We start from the raw sequence: 23,917 nt of genomic DNA on the forward strand, positions 1-23,917 counted from the left end.
CACGACCTGTACCAGGTACATTTGTGTACTAAATTAAGTTAGTCAGAACCTAACAATCCTGTTTTCAATAAAGCTTTTGAGGCTGATTCTGCAGAAGAATCCCAAAACAGAGATATTAAGCAAGTGCTCCATAGAGCATGTGCATACAGATTAGGAGTGTTATGGCTCAGGAGGGAAGCAGAGATTTACTACTTATGGCCGTCATTGATAAATAACATGAAACAATCCAATTTGCTCATGATACTTGATGGTACCAAAACCATTACCCAGGCTTAAACTTGTAATGACTGTCCTTGCTATGTAACATATTAATATCGATTTGGTGAACATAACATATTACGTGTGCTGCTTTTGTCACTAGCTTCACTATAAACGCCCGTTCCAGAGTGACCTTGAACAATTCTGTGAATTCATCTTGCCAAGAAAGAGTGTTCAATGTCATGTCATGAGGACAAGATAAAGACTGGGCCATCCTGTGGATGGGCAAATAAACAGAGTGCACTCTTCTCCTTTTAACTGTAATAGCCTGGATATTGCCTCCCTCCTCATGGGCCATTACAGTCTTCGTTTAATAATCTCTTCCAGGAGCACAATAATTTATTACAAGTATAACTGCATCTCTTGCTTTGGGTGCTGGTCAACTAGAAGCAGCATGAAACTGTAGCAATCTTCTCCCCCCACAGGACAAAAATGGAGTCTCCCATTCCCATTCCAAGGCTTACCGGTGGACTCGTGCTGGGTTAGAGAGGGCACTGCGATATAAGGGTCCCTCTTATCGGTGGGTTCAGGGGGATCTTTGGGCTGCACAGTGCTGAGAGAAGAGGTGGAGTGGCCTGCCAGAGCACAACACAGATTAATACACAATCATCTGTTAAAAACCAGAAATATATTTCCTGCCATAGGTCTGAATCACCACTGTCCACACTTTCAGAAAAAAAAGTACTAAACTGTACCTTTCCTTGTTGCTTGTGGTGGTACCTTCAATATACTGCAATGTGTCTTTTCTCCTGATGGTGGCATCAGACTGTGTTAACACAGTTAGCTAAACTGAATGAGCCTTTTTTCCCCTGACTACACCCACAAATTAATTTACTGAATGATATTAATCATGGCTACAGACACGAATACTTTTTCATCAAGAGCCATAGCAAATGTGTGTGCCTCATAAGTCAAGAAACTGTTGTGGTAATTAAATAATTTAATAATGAGTCATTATGAAACAAATCAGGGACAATGCAAAAAAAATATTCAGAAGATGAGAGGGCAGAGAAACTGAAGCAGCTGGATGCTATCCTGGAAGAAGGAACTTTTTATCAGAACAAACGGGGTACAGAACTTTAATAGAGCTAATGCGTGGCAATGCTTTCAACCACTAAGCGTGGAAAACCTTTTATGAATTCTTGAAGGAATACTTAACTAAAGTGGATTTGCAACCAAGTATAAAAAAATGACAATTTAATTTATGATTATATTATTTGTCCAATTACTTTTGGTCCCTTAAATAGGGACATTTAAAAGACCAAAAGTAAATAGACAAATGCATATAATTAACATTTTCAGATTGTAAATATCTAGTATTTTGCATAATTCACCAATAATATTTTGGTGACTGTCCCAGAGGTAGTTTGATGTGGTCTAAAAAGTTTGGATGCCCCTGCTTTAAAGGGACACTAGCTGCCTAGGTAAAAAAAATAAATAAAAAATACTAAAGATACAAAAGTTGTACCCTTTAGAGTACTTCCCCAGTGACAAAGAAAGGTAAAGTTTAGTACCTTTTTTTCCCCGAGAGTGCAGGCTGTTATCCATAATGTCTAATTGAGCCTTTTGGGTTTATAGCAACACAATTGTAAAGTTTTATAGTACCTAATAAATCTTCACATAGCAATATAAACTATGTAACACCCATTCACATGCCTAGACATCGTCCTGATAGTATGTGTGTACACAGGTTTCAATTGAGACCTGAGAATGTGACAGAAATTAAAGTCCTCTGCAATTTTTGTTCCATATTTACAAAAATAAACCATTTTTATCACTTATCTTGCCATTCTCAGATCTAAAAAGAAATACATATTTAATGGGAAAATCATTTTAATATTGTTCCATAATTTTAATTGAGTCATTTCGAGTCATAAAGAACATAAGAGCTGAATTAAGCTATGACCTTTTGAGGATTGCTACAGCTCCTGATGCTTGAATTGAATTATGCGCTGAGTATTGTCCATGTGTCACTCGAGCATGGCTCCACTGTGGCCTTGTGAGGCCTGTGACCTTGCAGGACATATTCATTGTACCCACATCCAATTCAGGGCCTGACAAATTTGCTCTTTTTGTGAATCTTCCTTTACCTTATCATACAGGGCAGGAATGGCCTTGCTCATATGTGTGGCTCTGGATATTCTCCAGAAACTGACTATATTCACACAAACCCTAACAAAATTTTAAATTAGCCTTTTTTTTGGAGCCTGTGACAATGTGCACAACAAACCACATGTCAGACTAAAGACAGGGTTTAAATAAATTTTCCTCTCTTTCTTTTTTTTTTTTTCTTTCACAGAGATACACATGTAGTTTAGGCTTCTCTACACATTTTACAGGTAAACCAGTCAATCCTGTAAGCAGTCGATTCATCAGAGTGAGCTCCATACTGTATCTTAAACAGAACCCTCACTTTCAAGCCTGTGTGTTGTGGTCCGAATGGTCTGAATATACAGTTGTCTGCCATTGGTCTGTCATGTGCAACAGCTTCACGATCTCCCAGTGGCAATCATTAAAATGATTTATTTAAAAATGTGCTGGAGGCTGAGTGATTAGTGTGACAGAGCTATTTTATAATTCATTTTCCACGGCTAGCGGAAGTGGGATGGAGGCAGATGACACACATACACCAGTGAAGGCTTGAGCTTGGTGGGAAATGCCAACATCTTTTTTTTTTACTGTAGAATAAAAAATAGGCTGTGCTGGAAAGGAACCATATTTTAAAGCGTTAAATGAATGCTGATATAGCATGTGTGTGAAATGGAGCTGTTTAGAAAGGAAGCGGGTGAAAATGATGCTGTTTCAAGTATACTAATATCACATCCGCAGCATTTTGCCATGCTATCACATGTTGCACATTCATCAACTTGCATGAGGGAAGTTGTTTTATTATATTTCAAACTCAGGGAAATCCATACTCATATAGATAACGAGCATTAGCTCTGTAGACTGCTAATATAACATAATTCTTTATTTATTTCTCTGTACCTTTGGTGCAGTGTGATGCCAATAACAAGAGCAGCAGGAACGAAAGTAGAGAGATGTCAAAGAAGAGATTTATGATTCCTATTTTTATCATAAATGCTAAGGATAATCAGACCTATTCCACCCAGGGTGAGTAATAATGTGATATGTAGGTCAGGAAAGTAGACATTTTCAGCACCTCCCTCCAACTGAATGGTTAACATTCCTTTCTGTGCCAGAGCAAACGATATCATCATACAGCACCAAGCAGTGCATGTGAGTGTGTGTGTCAGCATGTAGGTTTATGGGTGCTTGTGGGTGGGTGCGCGTGTGTGTGTATGTGTGTGTGTGCACCGCTGATGTGTCCCGCTTTTGCTGGATTGTATGTCATGAATAATTTCTAAAGAAGCTTTGGAGAACACGCCGCTGTTCAGCCTCTGTAAACAGCTTCCACCATTTGCATTTGGCCACATCTCTAACCCACAAAGCCGCCTTCTATTAAGCAGCTAGATCCATCCAATTAGGAAATCAAAGGTCAGAGCGAATCAATGGGACCAGTGAAGGCTTGCACAGAATAGAGAGGGGGGAGAGTTATGGCAGAGAGAGGAGGAGCGTCTCTCAAATCTAGCTAACTGGGGAGAAATCGAGTGAGTGTAGCTAAGCTGCTCTAGATCACTGCACTAGGCTGGGAAAAAAGAAATATTGTATTTTAAAAAAACTGAGCAGGTAATGAATTTTGAGGTATTTTAAGCCTTGACAATGAAAGTCTATTAAAGAATAAAGGCACCAAAGGAATTAAATTATATATTTTTTACAAACATGGAGAGTCAGATAAGAGAAAAGAGAAAGACTTAGAAATTGGGAGAGTGAATTCAGAGTACAAGATTGAATGCTTGTGAGAATTAATGAAGTCTGGCTTCATGCAAGTCGCTTCTGACTTACACCACTTACCATTTAGTGCCACAAAGGAATCTGAAAAAAGCAAGTGAAAAATGTGTTAATATATTACAATTAGTTTTGGTAAATTACGCACGTTGTACTAATTTAATGTTTGTGTTTAATATGAAAATAGTCAAACCTTATAATTAACATCAATGTCAGTGTCACAGTAACTAAAGATTTAATTACATTGTAAATGATCACAGCATAAAAGGTAAGCAGTTTACAGCATTTCACTATTCACAGATAAAATGATGTAATAAATGAATGCAGTCCACTGAAAACAGGCTTCTATAAGGCTTAGTGTAGCTGAGTGAATAGGTCACAATGAAAGCTTCTGTCAATGATATGTGTGTGTGTTTGTGTGTCTAAAGCAGGTCCTTGTGTTCAGTGTGTTTCTGCAGCTGAAGGACAGGGTCAAGGCTGAGCCCAGATAAACAGGGGGGGGAAAAAGAGAGTGAAGAGAAAGATAGGGAGAGGCAGAGTGAGAGGGAAGAGGCCCTTGCTTACTTTGGCAGTCTCCCAGTCCATCTGTGTTGCCCTGCTCCACGTCCTGCTCGAACGGCCATCTGCATAATCAACAGAGACAAGACACACGGTGGTGAGCTGCTGCAGCCCTGCTGCCTCAAACAAGCCCATGCGAGGAAGAGCAGAGCTCGAACCCTGGGCACACCCTCCATTTTCCATTGGGGCTTACTGACTTATACCCAAAGGCCAAGACCAGAGCACTAGTCAGAAAAGAATGTCACACACATTGCATGCTGGAAAAGGATAAATTTGACTAGAATTAACCCATTTTTTTTCCAGTGGGAATAGAGTGTTTTAATTCCTAGTAGAAGATGTATTCTGAAGGTTTACAAAATTTTGGTTAATTTTAATATAGATCAAGATTCCTTAGGCTTATTTGTAATATAATTCTGGAAGTTTCTTTGGTTCCTGTTTAAAGGTACAAAGAAATTTTCTCATCCAAAAGCCCAAATGCAATCAAAAAAGGAAATACAGACATGTCGCTGAGGAACTGAGTATTCTGTTCTCATACAGGGACTTATTGTTTTTTTTGTCAGGTTGAGCCTGCTATTCTTGACGGACGCTCAGTCATGCAATCAGAGGAGACAGGACAACCGTCACACGTTACATTCTGGGAAAAGATAAATTTGACTAGAATTAACCCATTTTTTTTACAGCAGGAATAGAGTGTTCTATATACTAGGTTTTATGTACTAGGTAACTTTCACACTTTGTGAATAGAGATGCAGTATATATAATATCCGAGTGTCACACTGTCTCAACCTGAAAAATGGTATAATAAAGTAACTAGGTATTATATGATTGATAGATAGCTAGATAGATAGATAGATAGATAGATAGATAGATGGCATCATGAATTCTGCTAATTGCCAGGATAGCTCAGCTCAAAACCTGGTTGCCTCTGCCAGGAAGTTTAGGTTTGTCTGTAGAGCTTTCAACAAGAGAAGAGCCAAACATTTGTCTAAAGCAAAACCAAGAGAGGTCTTTGAAAGCACAGAGCTGTGAGCTACCTTTGTATTTAGGACAGAAGCCAACTATCCATGAAGAAGATTAAAGTAGTGCTGTCCAAACAAAACACCTGCCCTCAATGGCAATATTCCACTTGTTTTTGTGATACAGGCGGTCTTAAGTAGCACTGTTAGCCCACTTTTTCAATGTTGAGATTGAAAACCGGTCATTTAAAGCATTAAATTTAAAGCAAATATAAATGAAAAATAAAGTGCATCAATACATTTTATACCAGTATACTCTTCCCATTAAATAAATAATTAAAAAAAAAAAATCACTGTATTTTTTAGTTTTAGCTGGTGTGCCAAGAGGCCAGTCAAATGGGTTTGGAGGTATGTTCCATCATTCAATAATGTGCAAATTAAAGTTGCTTTTTCAGTATAATTACAGCAATTATTAATTATAACCTATCATTATTTAATTTAATATCATTATCCTTTTAATTTAGCAACTAATATTGAAAGCAATTACAGATTAAATTACAATATGAGTTAAACGTTTGATGATAGCCTTATGACTGGAACTTGTTTCTGTGTCACATTGGGAACTTTATGAATAGCCTCCAGGGTGAAGCGCCTCATGAAGCTGAGAAGGTACCAAGAGTGTGCAATGCTTCATCAGGAATGCTATTAAGAATTAGAAATATGAAACTTTTTGAATTAGTTTGACACTTTTCTTGGACACTATAAGTCCGTATGTCTTGTTTCTTAGTGTCATGTTTTAGTTTCCATGGCCTTATTATTATTAAAAATTAACAGAAATATCTAAAAATTAAGAAAACCCTTCTATTCGCAGATGTGCCAAACCTTGACCGGTAGTGTACATTACCATCAGTTTCTCTATACAGTCTATAGTGTAAGCATCTGTGACACTCAGACATGATGTACAATATATTATTTATTACAGTAATTCAACAGATGGAAATCCTTTAATTAAAAGCATGTTATTGTCCAAGTCTACTGTGAGGGTTTACAAAATTTTCTCTAATTTTAATATAGCTTAAGATTTCTTATGCTTATTTGTTCCTTTTTAAAGGTACAAAGAATTTTTCTCATCCAAAAGCCCAAATGCATCAAAAAAGGAAATACAGACATGTCGCTGAGGAATTGAGTATTCTGTTCTCATGCAAGGACTTATTGTTTTTTTTTGTCAGGTTGAGCCTGCTATTCCTGACGGACGCTCAGTCATGCAAATACAGGAGATAGGCCAACTGTCACACACGTTACATTCTGGGAAAAGATAAATTTGACTAGAATTAACCAGTTTTTTCCAGCAATAGGAATAGAGTTTTATATATATGCTAGGTCTTCTATTCACTTGCACACTGTACTTTGTGAATAGAGATGCAGTATACATAATATCCGAGTGTCACACTGACTCAGCCAAGTGTATCCAACTGTGCACACAACAGAGTACAGGGTATAGAGAAAAGGGTCTTTCTTTGTTATTACAGCTTGTATTGACAAAGAGGCAAGAAAGTGTGAAGGTTCAGCTCACTCTCTCTAAGTGCAATACACTATAGACAACACATCTAATTCTAACTTATTGCAGTAGGTAGTGAGAAAGTATGAAAGTGTGAACTTTCAGCTGTTTCTCTCTAGGGTCCATTTTATATTGACACTTTTCATTAAATGCTGCACAAAGTGTTGAGCCAAATGCCTTTCAATCGCTAACCACAAAAGCCAACAGATCATAACCGTGTAATCCTCTACTCAGTCACTTTAGAAGCACTGTTCAGCCGGAGTGAGGTCATCTAACCTCTTAATGCCTCTCTCTACTCAATTTTCAAAGTGAAAAGCTCAATCATAGCAGACAAGCCTTTGGAAATAATAACAGGATAGAATAAAACAGTGTACAATGACTGATCACTTTCCACAGGGCAAGACCCGCTACTGGTATAACGACTTCATCTGCAGAATGATTCATGTCTGACTGTGGAAATGTTGTGTGACTGTTCAGAAAGAAACCATCACAGCATAGTAAACAAGAGATAAATTCTTAAACAGCGTCAATATACTCTCGCAGGTCACTTTATTAGGAACACCTGCACATTCATGCAATTATCAGCCGATCATGTGGCAGCAGCACAAAGCATAAAATCTTGCAGATACAGGTCAAGAGCTTCAGTTCATGTTCAATCAAACATCAGAATGAGGGAAAAATTTGACTGACTGTGGCATGGCTGTTGGTGCTAAATAGGCTGGTTTGATCATTTCAGTGTTGATCTCCTGGGATTTTCACACACAACAGACTAGAGTGTACACAGAATGGTGCAAAAAACAAAAAAACATCCACTGAGCAGCAGTTCTGCAGACAGAAACACCTTGCTGATGAGAGACTGGTTCAAACTTACAGGAATGCTACGGTAACTCAACTAACTACTCTTTACAACTGTGGTGAGCAGAAAAGCACTTCAGAATGCACAACATGTTGAACCTTGATGCAGAAGGGATGCAACAGCAAAAGACCACTTCCAAAAGACCACTATCAGCCAAGAACAGGAATCTGAGGAATCTACAATGGGCACAGTTTCACCTAAAGTGGGCAGTTGAAGATTGGAAAAAGACCTGGTGACATTTTTCCATTTTTCCGATGAATGTATACCTTTGCTGTTCCTTCAACAGAATAGAACAAAGAATGGAAGATCGCAAGGCTAACTAGCAATACATGAGGCTGCATGCATGGAAAAAAGTATTCCCCATATCGCTATATCACCGTTTGCTCCACGTCTCTGTTTATAGATTTCTAACTCTCCATCTCTTTTTTTCTAACACACATATATTCTCAAGTTCACAATATTTCGAAATAGTCAGAAAAATTTAAAAAGTGGTACTTTTATACCTGAAAAAGACTCATGGAAGGACTCAGACAAACACAATATTGGCTTATAGTGTTGGTGTATGGTTCAGAATAACATACTTTGTGCTTGTGATTTCCCGGCACGCGCCTTCCGACACCCAGCCGCAGTACGGATCCCTGGAGGCGATACAGGACCTGTGAGAGGGGAACACACAACTGCTCTATTCTGATGTCTTTAACCAGGATTAGTGAGCTCCATAACATACTCTCTAACCTCTTCACGTACTGTTCACATCTCACATCTTTTCTCAAAGATAAAACCCTATTGTTATTATTGCTGAGAACTTTATTATATGAGCTGAGCTAGACTCACTTTTTGCACTTCCCATGTCGCTCACAGCGTGACAGCGGCACCTTAACCACACAAGATGTGAATGCCACGAAGAGTGAGTGACTCTTGCTGTCGATCTGCATGCTGATGATGCGCTTGTCATCCACGCCATCAATGCTGCACCTAAAAGAATGCAAAAAGGGCTCAGCACTATTTCTTCATTTACAGTGGGGTGTAAAGGTCTGAGACCACAGTGAAAATCTGGGATTTTTTTATTTTAACAAACAGAAAGTTTGTTGGAAATAAACAGAAAGTTTTAGAACTTTTCAGTATTCAAGATGTTGCACAATTTCAATGTCACTATTTAAATTTAAGCAAATTTGTGATATTGACCATGTTAACTCCTTTGTATAAAAGATGAAATTTTCCATGAATTTTATCCCTTCCATCAAAGAACATGTTCAGATGAAACACTGATGGATTTGATCTAACATGGATCATCAGGTTTTACACAAAATTGTGGAGTCTGTGCCAGCTCGAGTGCACACTGTCACTAAAGCAAAAAGGGGACATACCAAATACTAAGAAAGTCTGAAATTCATGTAAATATTCCTAAGATTCTACTTTTCACTCAGGTTATTGCTGATAATATCATATGTAATGAAAAACTATGTGTTATATTGAAAAAGAATGCCAAACGGAAACATTTTCACTAGTGCTCTCAGACTTTTGGACCCCACTGTATATTCGGTTTTTATAGACTGTTCCATGCCACAATGTCAATATGATGTAAACTCTATCTGGTACAACCAAGCAGACTTCTTTAGTATATGTACATACTGAAATAATTATGTATCATTTAGCAATTAGCTGTGAAGAGCATTGTATGGTTGCCTAGAAGGGCATAGAGCCTAAGACTAATCCCCACTTCCCCACATCTAAAGGCGATATTTAAATACAACTTTATAATAGCTGGGCTGTATGCATAGGTTACCTCAATTAAGGCAAGCAGTCCATCTTCCTTTTGCAGTGGGGATCTTTACTCTGATCCTTCCCTGCAAAGTCACTAATGCTAACTGCTAAACCTTAGCCATATGGTTCTCGGCCAGAGAATGCATGGTGCCATGCTGTATGTTGGGAGGTTGTATTGTTCGCTCTCCAAAATCCCCACTTTTTCACATGACACAGCTCAGTAACTCTTTGAAATCTCTCACCACCAGTGAGTAACTCCAGTTTTCATCAGAAAATCTGCTTTAGCCCCTGTCTCTCTGTTTATTCCACAGCAGCATGATCCAAACCTCCATCACATTTTAGAAAGGGAGGGGATCTCAGCTAGGCTTTGAGACATTCAACCAATTCCCCTTTTTTAAACCACTCTTTAAATTCTTTAATCATTTGCCATACGGTCAGCAGGGCTTCGCGGCCATGGCCCAGCTGCAAAAGTTCCACTCTGCTCCCTTTAATTTTGCTCACCACATTCGAGGGGCTGTAACCTGATAGATCAGTTTTAAATGATCTGCAGGGTGGTGGTGAGTTTCTAATGGAATACATACTTCTCTGGGTTGTAGATGCTCAGCTCCTCCAGGAAGAGGCTGTCGTTCAGAAAACCGCTGCTTATTTTAGCCAGGAACTTAAGGATGATGCCCCTCTCAGAGCCCAGGAAAACAATGGTGTAGTTGCGATAGGGCCCGGCAGTGTTATCCACTGCAATGCGAGTGAGCCGATATCTGGAAGGGTGAAAAAGAGAGAGAGAGAGAAAAATGTGTGACGCAGCAGAGTTGAGATAATGAAATCGCCCTGTGATTCTCTGACTTAATAACGTTCAGCTCTGTTCTTGCTATAGAAATGAGACCATTGTCTGGTGTCTGCTGCTCCAATTACTGTGCTGACCTCCATGTTAATCAAATGTATCTATAATATCCAAATCAGTATGCAAATGAAATTCAAGGTAATTAAGACTGGTGAGATGAAAATGTTAAGACAAATACATTATCATGGAATTTTCTGTCATATTTTCAAATCTAGAGTTCTAAAGGGGTGGGGAAGGAAATGATTAGAGACTACAGGATTGAGTTTTTTAATAGTGCAGCATTATTTATTCATATTCAGTAACTGTTTTATCCTGGTCAGGGTCACAGAGCCTATCCCAGCAGCACTCGGTACACCGTGGGAATACACCCTGAATGGGATGCCAGTCCATCGCACAAAACCATGCACACACACGCACTCACACATTCATTTACACCTAGTGGCAATTTAGAGTCACCAATCCACCTCCTGGAATGTTTTTGGGAGGAAACCTGAGAACCAGGAGTAAACCCAGATACACACAGGGAGAACATGCCCAAACTCTGTGCAGACAGTAACCTGAGCTCAGGATTGAACTGGGCACCCTGGAGCAGTGAGGCAGCAACACTCCCTGCAGCGCCATAGTGCTGCCCTAGTGCAGCATTATTTAAACAAATTTATACAGTCCTTAAAATTCAGTGTTAATATTAAAGATTGCAAATGTGAGACTCCTTAACTTGTGTCAATAAATTTGATTGGTCATTAACCCATTGTCAAATTGGGATTCCTGACCCGAGAGAATCCTGCCTAACAGGAACATCCTTCTTAACTGTTTGAAAATGACCCCCACTGTTCTAATATGTTGAAAAAAGAAACACATGAACTCAAATGTCTTCCCTTCAGGCTAGAGAGGAGATAGAATCTTATTCTGGATTGCATTTCTAGCTCACTTCCTGCATTTAGAGCAGATATTCCAACCCCCTGCTCTAGATGCTAGATTAATCTATCTGAGTCGGAATTTGACCTGGTCATCGTTCTGCATTGCAAATGCATAGATCCATTGGTCAGTTGAGAAACAATTACCATGCAGAATAGAAACCATTAATTCACAATATCATTAGGGAAGAACCTTTATGGAATGGGATTTCAGGCAACAGGACTGTAAACTTCTTCTAAATCCTTTCTCATCATCCTTCCTTATCTGCTCTTGGCTCTGGGGTTCTGAGTGTGCTATAAAAGATACATGTGCGCTAGAAAAACAACCACTAGGCCTCATTAGCACATGGAGTCAGTGCTCACCGAACCATGGTCTTGAGAAACCAGGGCCGGTTGGCGATGGATGGTACAGCCTCATCCATCAACGGGTGCATCTTGATGAAGTTTAGTGTGTCGTCTGGAAACTCATTGGACACCTTGTACTTCTCTGCTGATGGTGTTCCAGCACAGCAGCCTGGCCTAAAAAAAATTAAAAAAAGAAAGAGAAAGTAATAGATCAGTAAACAAAGCAACCGCTAAAGTTTAGATCTAATAAACCCCTTCTCTCTGGTTAAATGTAAATGCATTGCATACTGTTAGATTCAAATCACTGTTCTAAGTGCAGCTTTGAATACACTAACAGCACATGAAAAGCAAAAAAAAAAAACATCTGTTAGCACCCTTGCACCATGTAATGATAAAATAAGAATGACATCAAAGAAGAGAAAGTGCTTTTGTGCTCATTAACACCTGACCTTGTTTCGCACAAACACATAATTTGATGCTAATCAGCACCAGCGATACTCCTGTTGCGCTCGACACGGTGACACACCATATGGATGCTAGAAGAAGGTCTCAATTGTCTTCCCCAGATCTTTCCTTCTTGTAAAATGCTATTTCAGGGGAAATGCAGCTCGCTCTTGTTGTGATAATTAGAGGGACGGAGGACAAAGATTGACCAGGCTGGCTGGTGCTTTTGGAAAATTAGTCAGCCATCTGGAAAATGAGCTCATGCCTCATTTGCTGATATGCACTTCTGTTTTTTTCTTTGACTTTTTTCTCATGGCGTGGTAACAATGTTATTCAAAGAGAATTGCCCAGTGTGGCCATGATTTATGTATAAGACCTATAAAATATCTCCTTAAGTCAATTGTAAATATTCATGACTGCAGTTGGCGCCATATCACAGAATCCCAAACATCATCTCTGATGAAAGAGCACAATAGCATTGTTGTTCAGTGCACCGCTGTCTATTTGCTGAAAGTGAGGAGCTTCCCACATGCTTTGGGATGTTTGAGAGGTAGAAAAAAGAAACAACAGAAAAAACACTGGTGAATACCTGGGCTTAGGAACTTTCTCTTCAGGTACGGGCGTCCAGGTCGACTCTGGTGACTTCTGCTCTTTGAAACGGCCAGTGAAAGCTGTGGCGATGTCCGCCATGTCGTAGGCGCACACGGCCGAGCCTGGAATGCTACGGAGGAGCCAAGAGACATGCAGTAATTCGCCTGCGGATACCCGCTACTGTGTACATAACAAAACTCTGAATCATTCCTCCTCGTTTGTCTCTTCAACTAGGCAGCTTCAGCGGAATACAGAGCACACAAGGACAGAATTGTGATAATTACAGAGATAGGATTCTGTTAACCTCTGTGGCCAAAACTGTAAATCTGAGCAATAAATCCAAAATATGAACTGGCACATTGTCGAAGCAGTTGCCCAGAAACAATGACTAATGCGTCCCCTCTGTATAGCTGGAACTTCCAGTCAATAGCAGTTCATTCTCCACGCTTGGATTAACTTTGAATATGGCCCTTACTGAAACCCTTATTGAAATTTTGTAGTTGTTTGGCCCATTACGCAAGCTCAATTGCCCTGCCACAAACCGCCACAACATGGGAATTGTCAAATACTGTGAGCACTACGCCAGCTCTGTGATTCTAATTTAGATAAAGAAATTAGCTGCCAAGTCTATTTTCTGTTCATTACTGACAGATCAAACTTTCTCACTGGATTAGATTTGCCTTTGAATAAAAACGCACATACCTGTTAAATGGCGTGGAGAAGGTGGCCATGACAACATCACGGCCGTTGATGCGGATAACATCAGTGACAGCCTGCAGGATGTTGAAGTAGAAGTGCGAATCTCCTGGGATGGAGCAATTGAGGCGAGCCTTCAGAAAAGATGTCCACTGTTTCTCCAGCACACGCTGTGAGCCGCCACGGTCGTTCTTACACACACGGGCCACTCGTGGAAAGACCACCTGGCAAAAAGAGGGTCACGCACACTGATGAAGCCTCTGAGAGAAGTGTCTTCTTGATTGCAACACAAGTCCAGTTATTTTAGAGTGCAAAACTAAGTAATGAATTGGAGAAAACTACAGGATTATAGCGTTTTTTAGGCTATATAATTCACATTTATAATACAATAATTTTTACTAGAGTTGTTACTGAATATCTAGTGCCTAGTACCTCTAAAAATCTAAATATACATAAATGTACTATGTATTTCCATAAAATAATATATATATAAAATAATATATAATAATATATAATATACTGAGTTCAGACTTTTTAGTGATCTTGTGCCTGTGAGCACCACATCCCATTTTAAATCTTTATTATTTTTTGATATATCAATTACTATTCCAATAACAATGTTTAATGCAGTTTATTACTAAACTCTTAGCAAAAGGTCTTCATCTAGCACCTGTAAGCGTTCTCTCGTTTGACCCTCTGGGGGCTATGTCAAGGACTGTACAACCGAGGGCTTCCCATTTCGAGTTTTATCTAAAGTGCTTTATTGTATATAGAAATATTCAGTGAATGAACACAAAATTATTCGTAAATATAATTTTAGCCCCTGTCAGTGATTTTGAGGCTGGCAGCTAGACGCTCTGTTCTACCAGAGCCGGCAAGTGTAATTACAGTACTCTTTCAAATGCATTTGTACTGTAAACGCAGAGCGCTCCATTCACAGATGGTGCTCACACTACAATTAACCATCAACCACAGAGCACCGCGCATGCAAACATCACCATGCAAAATGCCACGAACAAAGAATTACACAAACAGGCGCAAATAGGATTAATTAAAGAAATCCATTTTAATTCTTGAGGTCTTGAGTTCTTGACTTAGGGTTCAAAATGCAAAAGGGGCTTTGGCAGAAATAGTAAACTATTTTAGGACTTCAAACAATTCAAACAATGTCTGTGGCGCACATGTTTATTTTTAGGTCCTCCATCCTGAGTGTGTTTTCCTATTTCGTAAATGGCTGACCCTTCCTGAAAACCCTCTCCGATATCAGAGACCCACCCCGCTTCCTGTTTGCTTCTTTAGACCTTTGATTTTTGCCTGTGGCGTTCAAGGAGGAAAGGCCGCACATTACGGGTTTTTTCAATCGAAAGCCGTGTCATGAATGGGGTTCTCACCTTTCCCATGCTGTTGTATTCCATAGCGATTTCTCGAAAGAAAAAGTAAATGAAGTCCCCATAATCCACTGCCTGAACAAAGTAGGGCTCTGCAAAACAAGATAACACACACACGAGCACATACACACTTTGTCAGGGCTCTTCCTTACATTCAACCAACACTTACTGTACAGTGACACAATATTATAATAATACTGTATATCCCACTGTATATAGGTATATACTGTATACATACATACATGTTTATGTTCACTATAATCTATTATAATACTGTATATCATAGTATTATAACACTACATAAGAAGACTACTTTAAAGAATAAAACTAAATTACTAGCGCATGGTCATGTTTAACTCACCAAGGCAGAAAATGGAAAGGAAATGTTATTTAACCTGGCCCAATTCTAAGTAACATTTAGAGAAGTGCTCTCTCTGTATGAAAACGTAATCCCACACAGTTTCTCTGTTTACTCACCTTTCAGCCATTTTGAATCGTGTTTTACTGTGCGAAGGGTCGGACTGTCTCCCAGGCTACGATAAATAACGGCATCAATGGCGAGGAAATCGGTGACCGTAGCAGAGTACAACTTTCCATCTACGAAACAAACATAATGCAAGCTTAACAACACATACGAAAAGGTTCCACTCTGTGAAATTTGCTACACAAGCATGCACAGAGACCAGCCTAGAGAGGCCCAAACCAAAAACCAAGGCACCATCACCAGACATGAGGCTTGCAATGGAAGTAAAGGTTAATGACTCATAGTCAAATGTTTGCTCTTCACTGGCAAAACAAATAAAATACGATGGCAATAATGTAATTAGTGTAACTATGACAATCACATGAATCACTTTAGCAGACCTCAAATTGGACAGCTTTTTCAAGCCACTAATGAAGAGATGAATCATCTGGGTTTTCCATCTTGGGAGTTATTTTTAATCCCATATTTCAGGGAAGACTCTGCATTTTTTTTTCTAGTACCACAATAGTTTCATGTGTTTCCAAACTGACCATAGGCGAAATCTTGCCAAGCAACATGCTCTTCCCAGAAACAGAGAGCAACTGTTGCCGAATGACTGCCACCAGCTCAGTCTGCCTCGGAGTTCCCTGTATTCCTCACATGCTTTTTTATAGGCCATCTAATGATGATGATCTGCGTCACTATTTAAAAGCTGGGGCATGTCTTGCAGCTATTACTGAGTATCAACAGTCTAGAAATAAAGTGATCCAAATAAAACCAGTCTTCCATAATGAGCAAATTAGCAAGTGTTTTAGGAGTGTTCGTGTAAAGACAGTTCATTAGATGCCTCACCAGCAAACAGGGCAACGTTGGCATGCTTGGCATCATACGGGCACCGGGCCATTCCACTAATCTCCTCCCCAAGCGCATCCAGTGTGTCCGTCTAGAGAAAGGAAGCCAAAGGTCAGAGGTCAACTACACTCAAGGGAGCAGCAAGGGAGCCCCTTAACTCTGTACAACAATGCTGTTCTGTTCAGTTCCAAAAGCTCAATTGCAAACAAAATAAACAAAAGGAATGTGAGGCAAAAAATTAAATGTGACAAAAAAACTGTATTAAATAGCATCTAGAGATATGATTCTGAGTATTTACAGTGATATTCTCTCAAGGAGTTATTTTTAACAGTCTTTCTTGCTCTTGACAATGGCTGGAGCTTGCCAAAAAGTTTAACTGCTTACGCCACCCTTCTTGGCTTCCAAACAGGTCATTTGGTATTCTATTTTTTCTTGGCGGAAAGAGCTATTATCTACCGAGTCAAAAAGGTCACGCCGAAGTCTCGGAGCATTTAGAATTTCTGCTGGAAGATATGAAATATCAGAAGCCAACACCAGAAGCTTAATTAACATTTCCTACAAATTGTGTTAAACCAAAGAAGAACACCACCGGAATTAGTCATACTAAATAATAAACCTCATTATTCTATACATAATACTTAAAAACCTTACTTTGCGAGTGTAGCAGTGTAAGGGCTTTGCTGTGCTAAGTCTGTCTCTCAAGCTACTAAGCTTTTCCTGCTTTTCAATGGGAGGAAGAGACTCCTAAACAATAGCATGATATATGAAGTCAACCCCTATCATATAGCCCAGATGAATCATAACAAGGTCCTGACAGATTTGTTCCTCTACTCTGGCATCCTGTAGAGCTCCTTTTAAGAATGACTTTGATGGATATATTCATTAATTCCATCAAAGGATCGACTTTTGCCAGGAATCCGAGCGCAGCCACAGTAGTCAACAGTAGGAGGTGTATCACATTACACCCAAAAGACCCATCATTCACATATGGACTTATGTTTTCCGTAATCCACTAGGCAGGGCCCCTCTTTGAAATGGTTATGGGAAGTTTTTTTGTATGCTGTCAGTAATTACACGGTGAGGGACATCACCTCACCGCTCCTTATTTCCCCGCAGCTCCATCCAGCAACAGGTGACATAATCCATACCACCTGTATATCAGGAAGCTGAGGGAGGTATTAATACACAAAGAACTGCTCGCCTGTTCAAGTATGTGTCTGAGTGATCCCAGGGCACACAAGTGCTGAGTGGGCTACAGATGGGCCCTTGGGAGTGAGAGGCGTGTGTGTGAGTGCACGGAGCAGATCTGTCAGATGAACATTTGTACAGTGCCCACCCTCCTCCTCGACTCTCTCTCTCTCAGAGAGACGCTGATTAATATGGGCTGAGGTTGGGCCTGAAACAGAGGACCCTTTTTCAGAGTCATCACGCTGCGAGGACAGAAAGGTGAAAGAGTGGCCAAGGTGGACGCACACATACACCGTCTGACTCCGCTGTCACACAGCCCAGCAAGGGCCAAATATGCCTAGGGGTGGGAAATCTGTGAGCAGATACTGCAGTTCTTGGCGAAAGGAATTCACTCTCTTTTTAAAAGGCTGGGATTTTTTGTTGTGCCAGTTATTACCCAGACTTTGCACCTTACTCACTGAAAAACATGAAATTGATGCTGAATTATTTAAAACATGTAAATGAATATGACACATTAAGAGAAACATCAGAAAGTGTAGTTTCTTTGATAAACCATTTGAAATGACTTGCAAAGGGCAAATTGTATGGACACTAGCATGCTAAAGGCTCAGAGTCTAATAAAAGGAGGTACACTATATGAAAGGTTTATGGATACCTGACCATCACACCCATACGTGAGTCTTTCCCAAACTGTTGCCACAAAGGTGGAAGCACACAATTGTATAGAATGTCTTTGTATTCTGTACCATTACAATTCCCCTTCACTGGAACTAAGGGGCCCAAACATGTTCCAGCATGACAATGCCCCTGGGGATTGAACGAGGTACATGAGGACATGATTTAACCCCACTGACGACCTTTGGGATGAATTGGAACGCCGACTGCACCTCTGGCCTCCTCACCCAACATCAGTGCCTGACATCACTACCACTCCTGTGGCTGATTGATCATAAATCCCCACAACCACACTCCAAAATCTAGTGGAAAGCCTTCCCAGAAGATTGGAGGTTATTATAGCAGCAAAGGGGGACTAAATCTGGAAAGGAATGTTCAAAAGGCACATATGGCTGTGATGGTTAGGTGTCCACAAACTTTTGGCCATGTAGTGTATTATATCACTTAACTATAACTATTTAAATGTTAGAAGCCAGGTAGAAGAAAAACACTCGAGGAAACCTCTTTTGAAAAATGTTCAGGATTCGTTCTACACTGGAGCTATTTCTCTAGTTGGTGTGCCCTTTTAATGACATTTCAAACTTTCTTGCAGAAGATAGTGCAGGCTCTCACATGTTGTCTAGCCAACGACATTACTCCGTGATAAATATGTCACAACATAAAAATAAACATGCTTACATCTTAGTACTTGTTGCATTTACACGGGACTAAAGCAAACCATCCATGCACAGCTGGTTGCCCCTGCTTTGTATCAACACTGTGGGCCCACACCTGCAAATCGCTCATGCAGGAATAATCCATCACTGTTCATAGTTCCTTGGCTTTCATGCTATACTATGACATCTCTTATTGAGCTGCTTGCATGCCAAATCTACAGCATATCCAGTTGTGTGAAGAGAGGCCACAGGGAAGAAAGTGATACCTTGTAGGTTCGACAAGAAGGGTTGAACGCGTTGGTCCCACACACAAACAAGGTATCATCATTTTGCTGGAGAAGGACCTTGATGAAATTATGGCATTCATCCTGTAGATGAGAACAGGAGTACAAAGTTCAAGTATGACTGGTGTAACCTTACAAAATTACAAGTCTTCATGTTTACTGTGTTGCTAAAAAGTAAAACCTGCCCATCTTTCCACTTTATCACCTTTGATTTCAGTCTATTAGGTTACCATTTATGCCATTTCCAAATACAAAAAGATGTCTCATGTTACAAAACTACATTAGTCTGGTCCTAAAAGCCTTTATTAGATTTCAAAATATTACATTACGGAGATGAGCAAAAACGATCCTGTGTTATGATGAAATGATAAAAATATAAAGAAATGCTCCATATACCTTGTGCTTTCCTTTCATTCTACAGGTATCCACATCAGGTTGCCTGGACTTCCATGTCAGTTTCTGTGGAGAGAAAATCGATGGTGAATCAGTGCTGATCTGCTTAGGCTTTACACTGAAGACAGGCTTGTGCAACAAATACAACACATTAGACTAGATTATGTCTGTCTCTTATTACCCTTGAGGTCAAATCAGCAGTCATTCTAACATACGATGTAACCTCTAAGCTGCATTTACAAACTGCTAATTGATTAAATCACTGATGTTAAATTGCACCCTTTCATTAATCAATCTCTCTCGGCCTCTCAGACCCAGGATCAATCACACTGCTTTAGTATTCCGCCACACAGCTCAGAGCACTGGCATAATCGGGAGCAGTTACATGTACATATAAATCTCCCGCCTCCAGGGTCCCTCTTTTTAGGCTAGATGACGCATAGCGACGACTCTTGATAGGATAATGTGCTTAGCAGCGTCACAGTCCTGGAGTGTCTACTGCTTGGGTTTCATTCCTGCCAAGTAATTACGATGGAGTACAGGATTGTATCCAAGAAGATAGTTTGACACAGTGCTTACCTTGTTGAAAAAGATCTCCTCTGTGTTGGCTGTTTCGATGTCCACTGTATATATGTGATCCCTGGAAAGATGACAAAAAGAATTCAATTGGATCTGGAATTAGAGATGGTCTTTTATTGTCAATGTCCAATGTGCTTTCTTTTTTTAAAAATGAACACCACTTCAGGGAATAGGCACAAGCAACAAAGGTTTAAAAGTGCTTCAGCACCCACAAAGCTGCCTTTGTTCTGGTGGAAGGTTGCTCGTTGGGAGAGTGCCAAGTCATTCTGCGCTGTTCAGGTCAATTAAGTTCAGTACTCAACCACAGGAAATCGATACCAACACTCATTAAAATACGAGACATAAGTTATGTGTTTCAACTGGTTATAGCAAAATCTCCGCTGACATGTGGTGCCGATAAACTCAGGTTAAATAACCCACGCAAAAACCTCCACAGTTTGTATACTTCACAAAATTTGGAGTATACAGTCTTCATTTTGGACAGGTGGGACTGTAGGACTGGCTGCACTGTAAACTGTTTAATTTGTTTGAGACTACTTGTAAATGTGTGTTTAATCAGAGTGCCTCGTCAACATCCGCTGAGTTCAGTTTAATTATATCTAACAACCTGCACAGTGGCTTGCGTTCTCATTATACAAATTTAATAAAGTCTGGAAGAGAAGCCATTTCTGAAATGAATCCACTTATACAAGTTTCCTGGGGCTTGGCAATCTCCAGCTGGATAAACTTCTTTCCAATTATGTTATCCAAAGTCTCCGTCAGAAGCTGGTAATTAATCATACATGTGTCGAATTTCAAATAGTTCACAGTCTCCAGTGTCTATTGAATGGTGTAGCAGCTTTTGTTGGAAAAAAGGTAGATACTCTCACTCTTAGTTGCCTTGGATAAATGGCGAGTCCTGCATGATTCTAAGCCAAGAAATGATCTAGTTTTAAACAGCTTCATTACACGGTGCTCAAAATGATTAGGGCTGGTTAAGCTGATGATGGTCAGCGTTTCCTCTGCAGCTCCTAATATTTGCTTATTCTTTGTGCACCCCTGGGTGGGTATACAAGTCTAAAGCTAATGAAGAAGAATCTTTCCTGTGCTTACAAACAAACTGCAAACTCCCAATATCTCTGCGGGTTTCAAAGGCACGTAGCAGGGCTATACTTCTTAGCTGAACCGCAGTTCAAGATCACTGACACACTTCTAGATTACAGAAAGCTAAACCCCAGGTGATCCTATACCATTACTTCTGAGGAGTAATTGAGCTCCACTCCTAATGCATTTCAATTAGCATGGCTAAGGTGTCATCTCACCTGACTGTCTCACACTCCGTTAATGAAACTCTATTCTACCGAATAATTACAACTGCAGAGGATCATTAACTGAGTGAAATGTATGTCGTTACATCGTAAAGTTCAACATTAAAATCTACACAGTGGACCATTAGATATTATTGGGCAAATATTCTGTACTCTTGTATTATAATGCATGATGAATACCAAGTGCAATACACATGCTCCCGTATGTGAACAGATCATACCTGCAATAATAACATGCCATTTAGGTAATGACGTAGATAAAAAGGGATAATTAAGTGCCCCTAGGTTCCTACTTAAAAGCCACTCAGAATGGGGGGGTCCTCTGTTGTAGGGTTATACACAGAACATTTAAGGGTTTCCCCCAAATCGGACATACGCTTAAGGGAGCTAAATGGAACAATTTTCTCAGAGCGTAACATGATTTGACCCTGATCTGCTTTTGAAACCCAACCTTTCCACATTCTTCGACATCTAACAACACCTTCTTTGTTTAATTATTTCAGCCACAAAGCAATAGATAAGCCAGTAATCGGTGATGTGGTAGGCATGCATCCTGCCAGCAGAATACTGCAGTGGTCACTGTGCAAACATGACCGGTTCAAACTCCAGCTGCACCTGAGGACACATCACTGACTCCACACTTGCTACCTGCTGGACAAAGCTCCCCAGGCTTCCTATTATGACAGCTTCAGAGCTTTTGAACAGTTTGGCTCTTCATCCAGCTGCAAAAGAAGCGAGTGTAACAAGCGCTGAGTTCCTTTCATGCTGCGCGAGTGCTGGACTAGCCAAGCAAACAAAGACCTCTGGAGCTCACCACAAGCAAACAAACAAAACCCAACATTTGGCTTCATGAGTTGGGTGCCTTCTTTTATTCGCAGTGCCTGAGGTGTTAGAAAACTTTGATACACCGCAAGTGTATCCGTTTGCTTAAAGATCTGATATCGGGGTGTGTTGTGCTTGGGCAGAGAGGGGGGGGAGGACTTGGCCGCCCACCAGGAGAACAGAGAGGCTTTGTGCTGAGGAATGTCGTTTTCATAACACCCCAGTTTTTTTTTCAGGGGTGACTGAGGGCCACTGTGGTCCATCTGGTGGCCTTTTGTAAAACAATCTCACTCTCTGACAGGAGGGATGGGGGCCTTCGTTAGTATGCACCCCACACCTAGTAACGTACCCCAGTTACCACCCACCCCCCTTCATAACCACTTCGTGAATGGCTGGGGCAACACTGTATATTGTCTGGTTCGACCTTAGATACAACATACACAAATGCACAACAACACCAGGAATTAGGTGGCGTAGATAAAGTCACGATGGCTCAAGCGCAGATCCACTGAGTATATCGTACATCTGTACCGTTTTTTTAGGAGGTGGGGGGTGGGGGTCTCTAAGACCAGCTGAAAAAGCACACAGGAGAAAGCACAATCCTCATCATTAGTGGACCTTTAATGGGATTTGAAAACACTGGATGAATCGAAGACTCCTGGACCTCATTTGCTGCCCTGTTTTGAAAAGGATGAACCTGAATACCTCATGGACCACTGGACCATTCCCATAGCATGCCAAAGCGGTTCCCAAAAGAATGATGAGAACAGTTGCCCTGGCAAACAGCAGACAGGGAAAAGAGAATGTGAACAATGAATCTGCACAAACTTCTCAGTAGCATTAAGGGTCACAAAATTGCTGCTTCTCCCTAGATTCCTTCTAGATTGAGAAAAATGCTACTGCCAGCCAATTGTGCTAATCAGTTAGGGTCAATTATAAAGAATTTAGGGCTAATTTAGCACTTTAGACCACCTCCTCCATTCAAGCTGTCCTGGAAAACATTATAATGGTATACAGGTCGTAGTGTAGACCAGGTTTACCTCAGTGCTTTCTTGTGATTATAGTGAATATTTCATGGTTTATTTTTATTTTCAGTTCTCAGAACACAGATCACAGACTGATTAAGCTGGTGGACCATTTGTGTGCTGGAAAGTTATTTTCCAGCTTCCTTATTACATGACTGAATTGATCAAGAAATGAGACATTTAAATTGCCTTACTGTTGTGTTATTTTCTTAACAAATAAGTTATGCTATGATGTAGTCTTGTAGCTGTAATTCAGAAACTGTTTCTTTTCTACCAGCACTTACGAGCTAACAGAAATGATCTACAAGCTTGACCAGCTTGGCTGGATTTTTCAACAGGGAAACATTTACTCATAAGTTGAAAAAAATAAGGAAGAATGCATGATTTGCATCCAAATTGATCATTGCGTATTCCCAACTGGCTTATGTTTTTAATTACATAATAATTTCTCTAAAGTTAACTAGCTTGCTAGTAAAGAGTGGTATGTGTTTAAAATTAAATATGTGCCAACCAATCACAATTCATGACCATTCTGCACAGTTATCTGTAATGTGATCCGAAAAGCACTATGTCTCTTGAATGTGCAAGCCAGCGACAGCTGTGGAGCTACAGTGACACACACAGCTTACTTACTTACTATTCCTTAGACTAAAAAAGT

At 40.1% G+C, this 23,917-nt stretch overlaps 1 protein-coding gene across 2 annotated transcripts in view; it reads right to left on the reverse strand.

The window, feature by feature from the left end:
* sema6a (sema domain, transmembrane domain (TM), and cytoplasmic domain, (semaphorin) 6A) overlaps positions 1 to 23,917 on the reverse strand; it is a 65,986-nt gene that overhangs the window by 14,811 nt on the left and 27,258 nt on the right. Inside the window, exons 4-18 of one of the 2 annotated variants that reach the window (XM_026913385.3) lie at positions 20,106 to 20,166; positions 19,530 to 19,592; positions 19,116 to 19,217; positions 16,331 to 16,421; positions 15,493 to 15,612; positions 15,019 to 15,107; positions 13,634 to 13,851; positions 12,930 to 13,061; positions 11,915 to 12,070; positions 10,381 to 10,554; positions 8,870 to 9,010; positions 8,617 to 8,691; positions 4,672 to 4,730; positions 4,174 to 4,194; positions 723 to 833 (exon numbers count right to left, since the gene is read on the reverse strand). In XM_026913385.3, the coding sequence (XP_026769186.2) occupies positions 723 to 833; positions 4,174 to 4,194; positions 4,672 to 4,730; positions 8,617 to 8,691; positions 8,870 to 9,010; positions 10,381 to 10,554; positions 11,915 to 12,070; positions 12,930 to 13,061; positions 13,634 to 13,851; positions 15,019 to 15,107; positions 15,493 to 15,612; positions 16,331 to 16,421; positions 19,116 to 19,217; positions 19,530 to 19,592; positions 20,106 to 20,166 (1,613 nt within the window). The remainder of the gene's footprint in view (positions 1 to 722; positions 834 to 4,173; positions 4,195 to 4,671; positions 4,731 to 8,616; positions 8,692 to 8,869; positions 9,011 to 10,380; positions 10,555 to 11,914; positions 12,071 to 12,929; positions 13,062 to 13,633; positions 13,852 to 15,018; positions 15,108 to 15,492; positions 15,613 to 16,330; positions 16,422 to 19,115; positions 19,218 to 19,529; positions 19,593 to 20,105; positions 20,167 to 23,917) is intronic. The other variant, XM_026913394.3, reaches the window with a different exon arrangement.

This window comes from Pangasianodon hypophthalmus, chromosome 8 (assembly GCF_027358585.1).
Source record: "Pangasianodon hypophthalmus isolate fPanHyp1 chromosome 8, fPanHyp1.pri, whole genome shotgun sequence".
NCBI lineage: Eukaryota > Metazoa > Chordata > Actinopteri > Siluriformes > Pangasiidae > Pangasianodon > Pangasianodon hypophthalmus.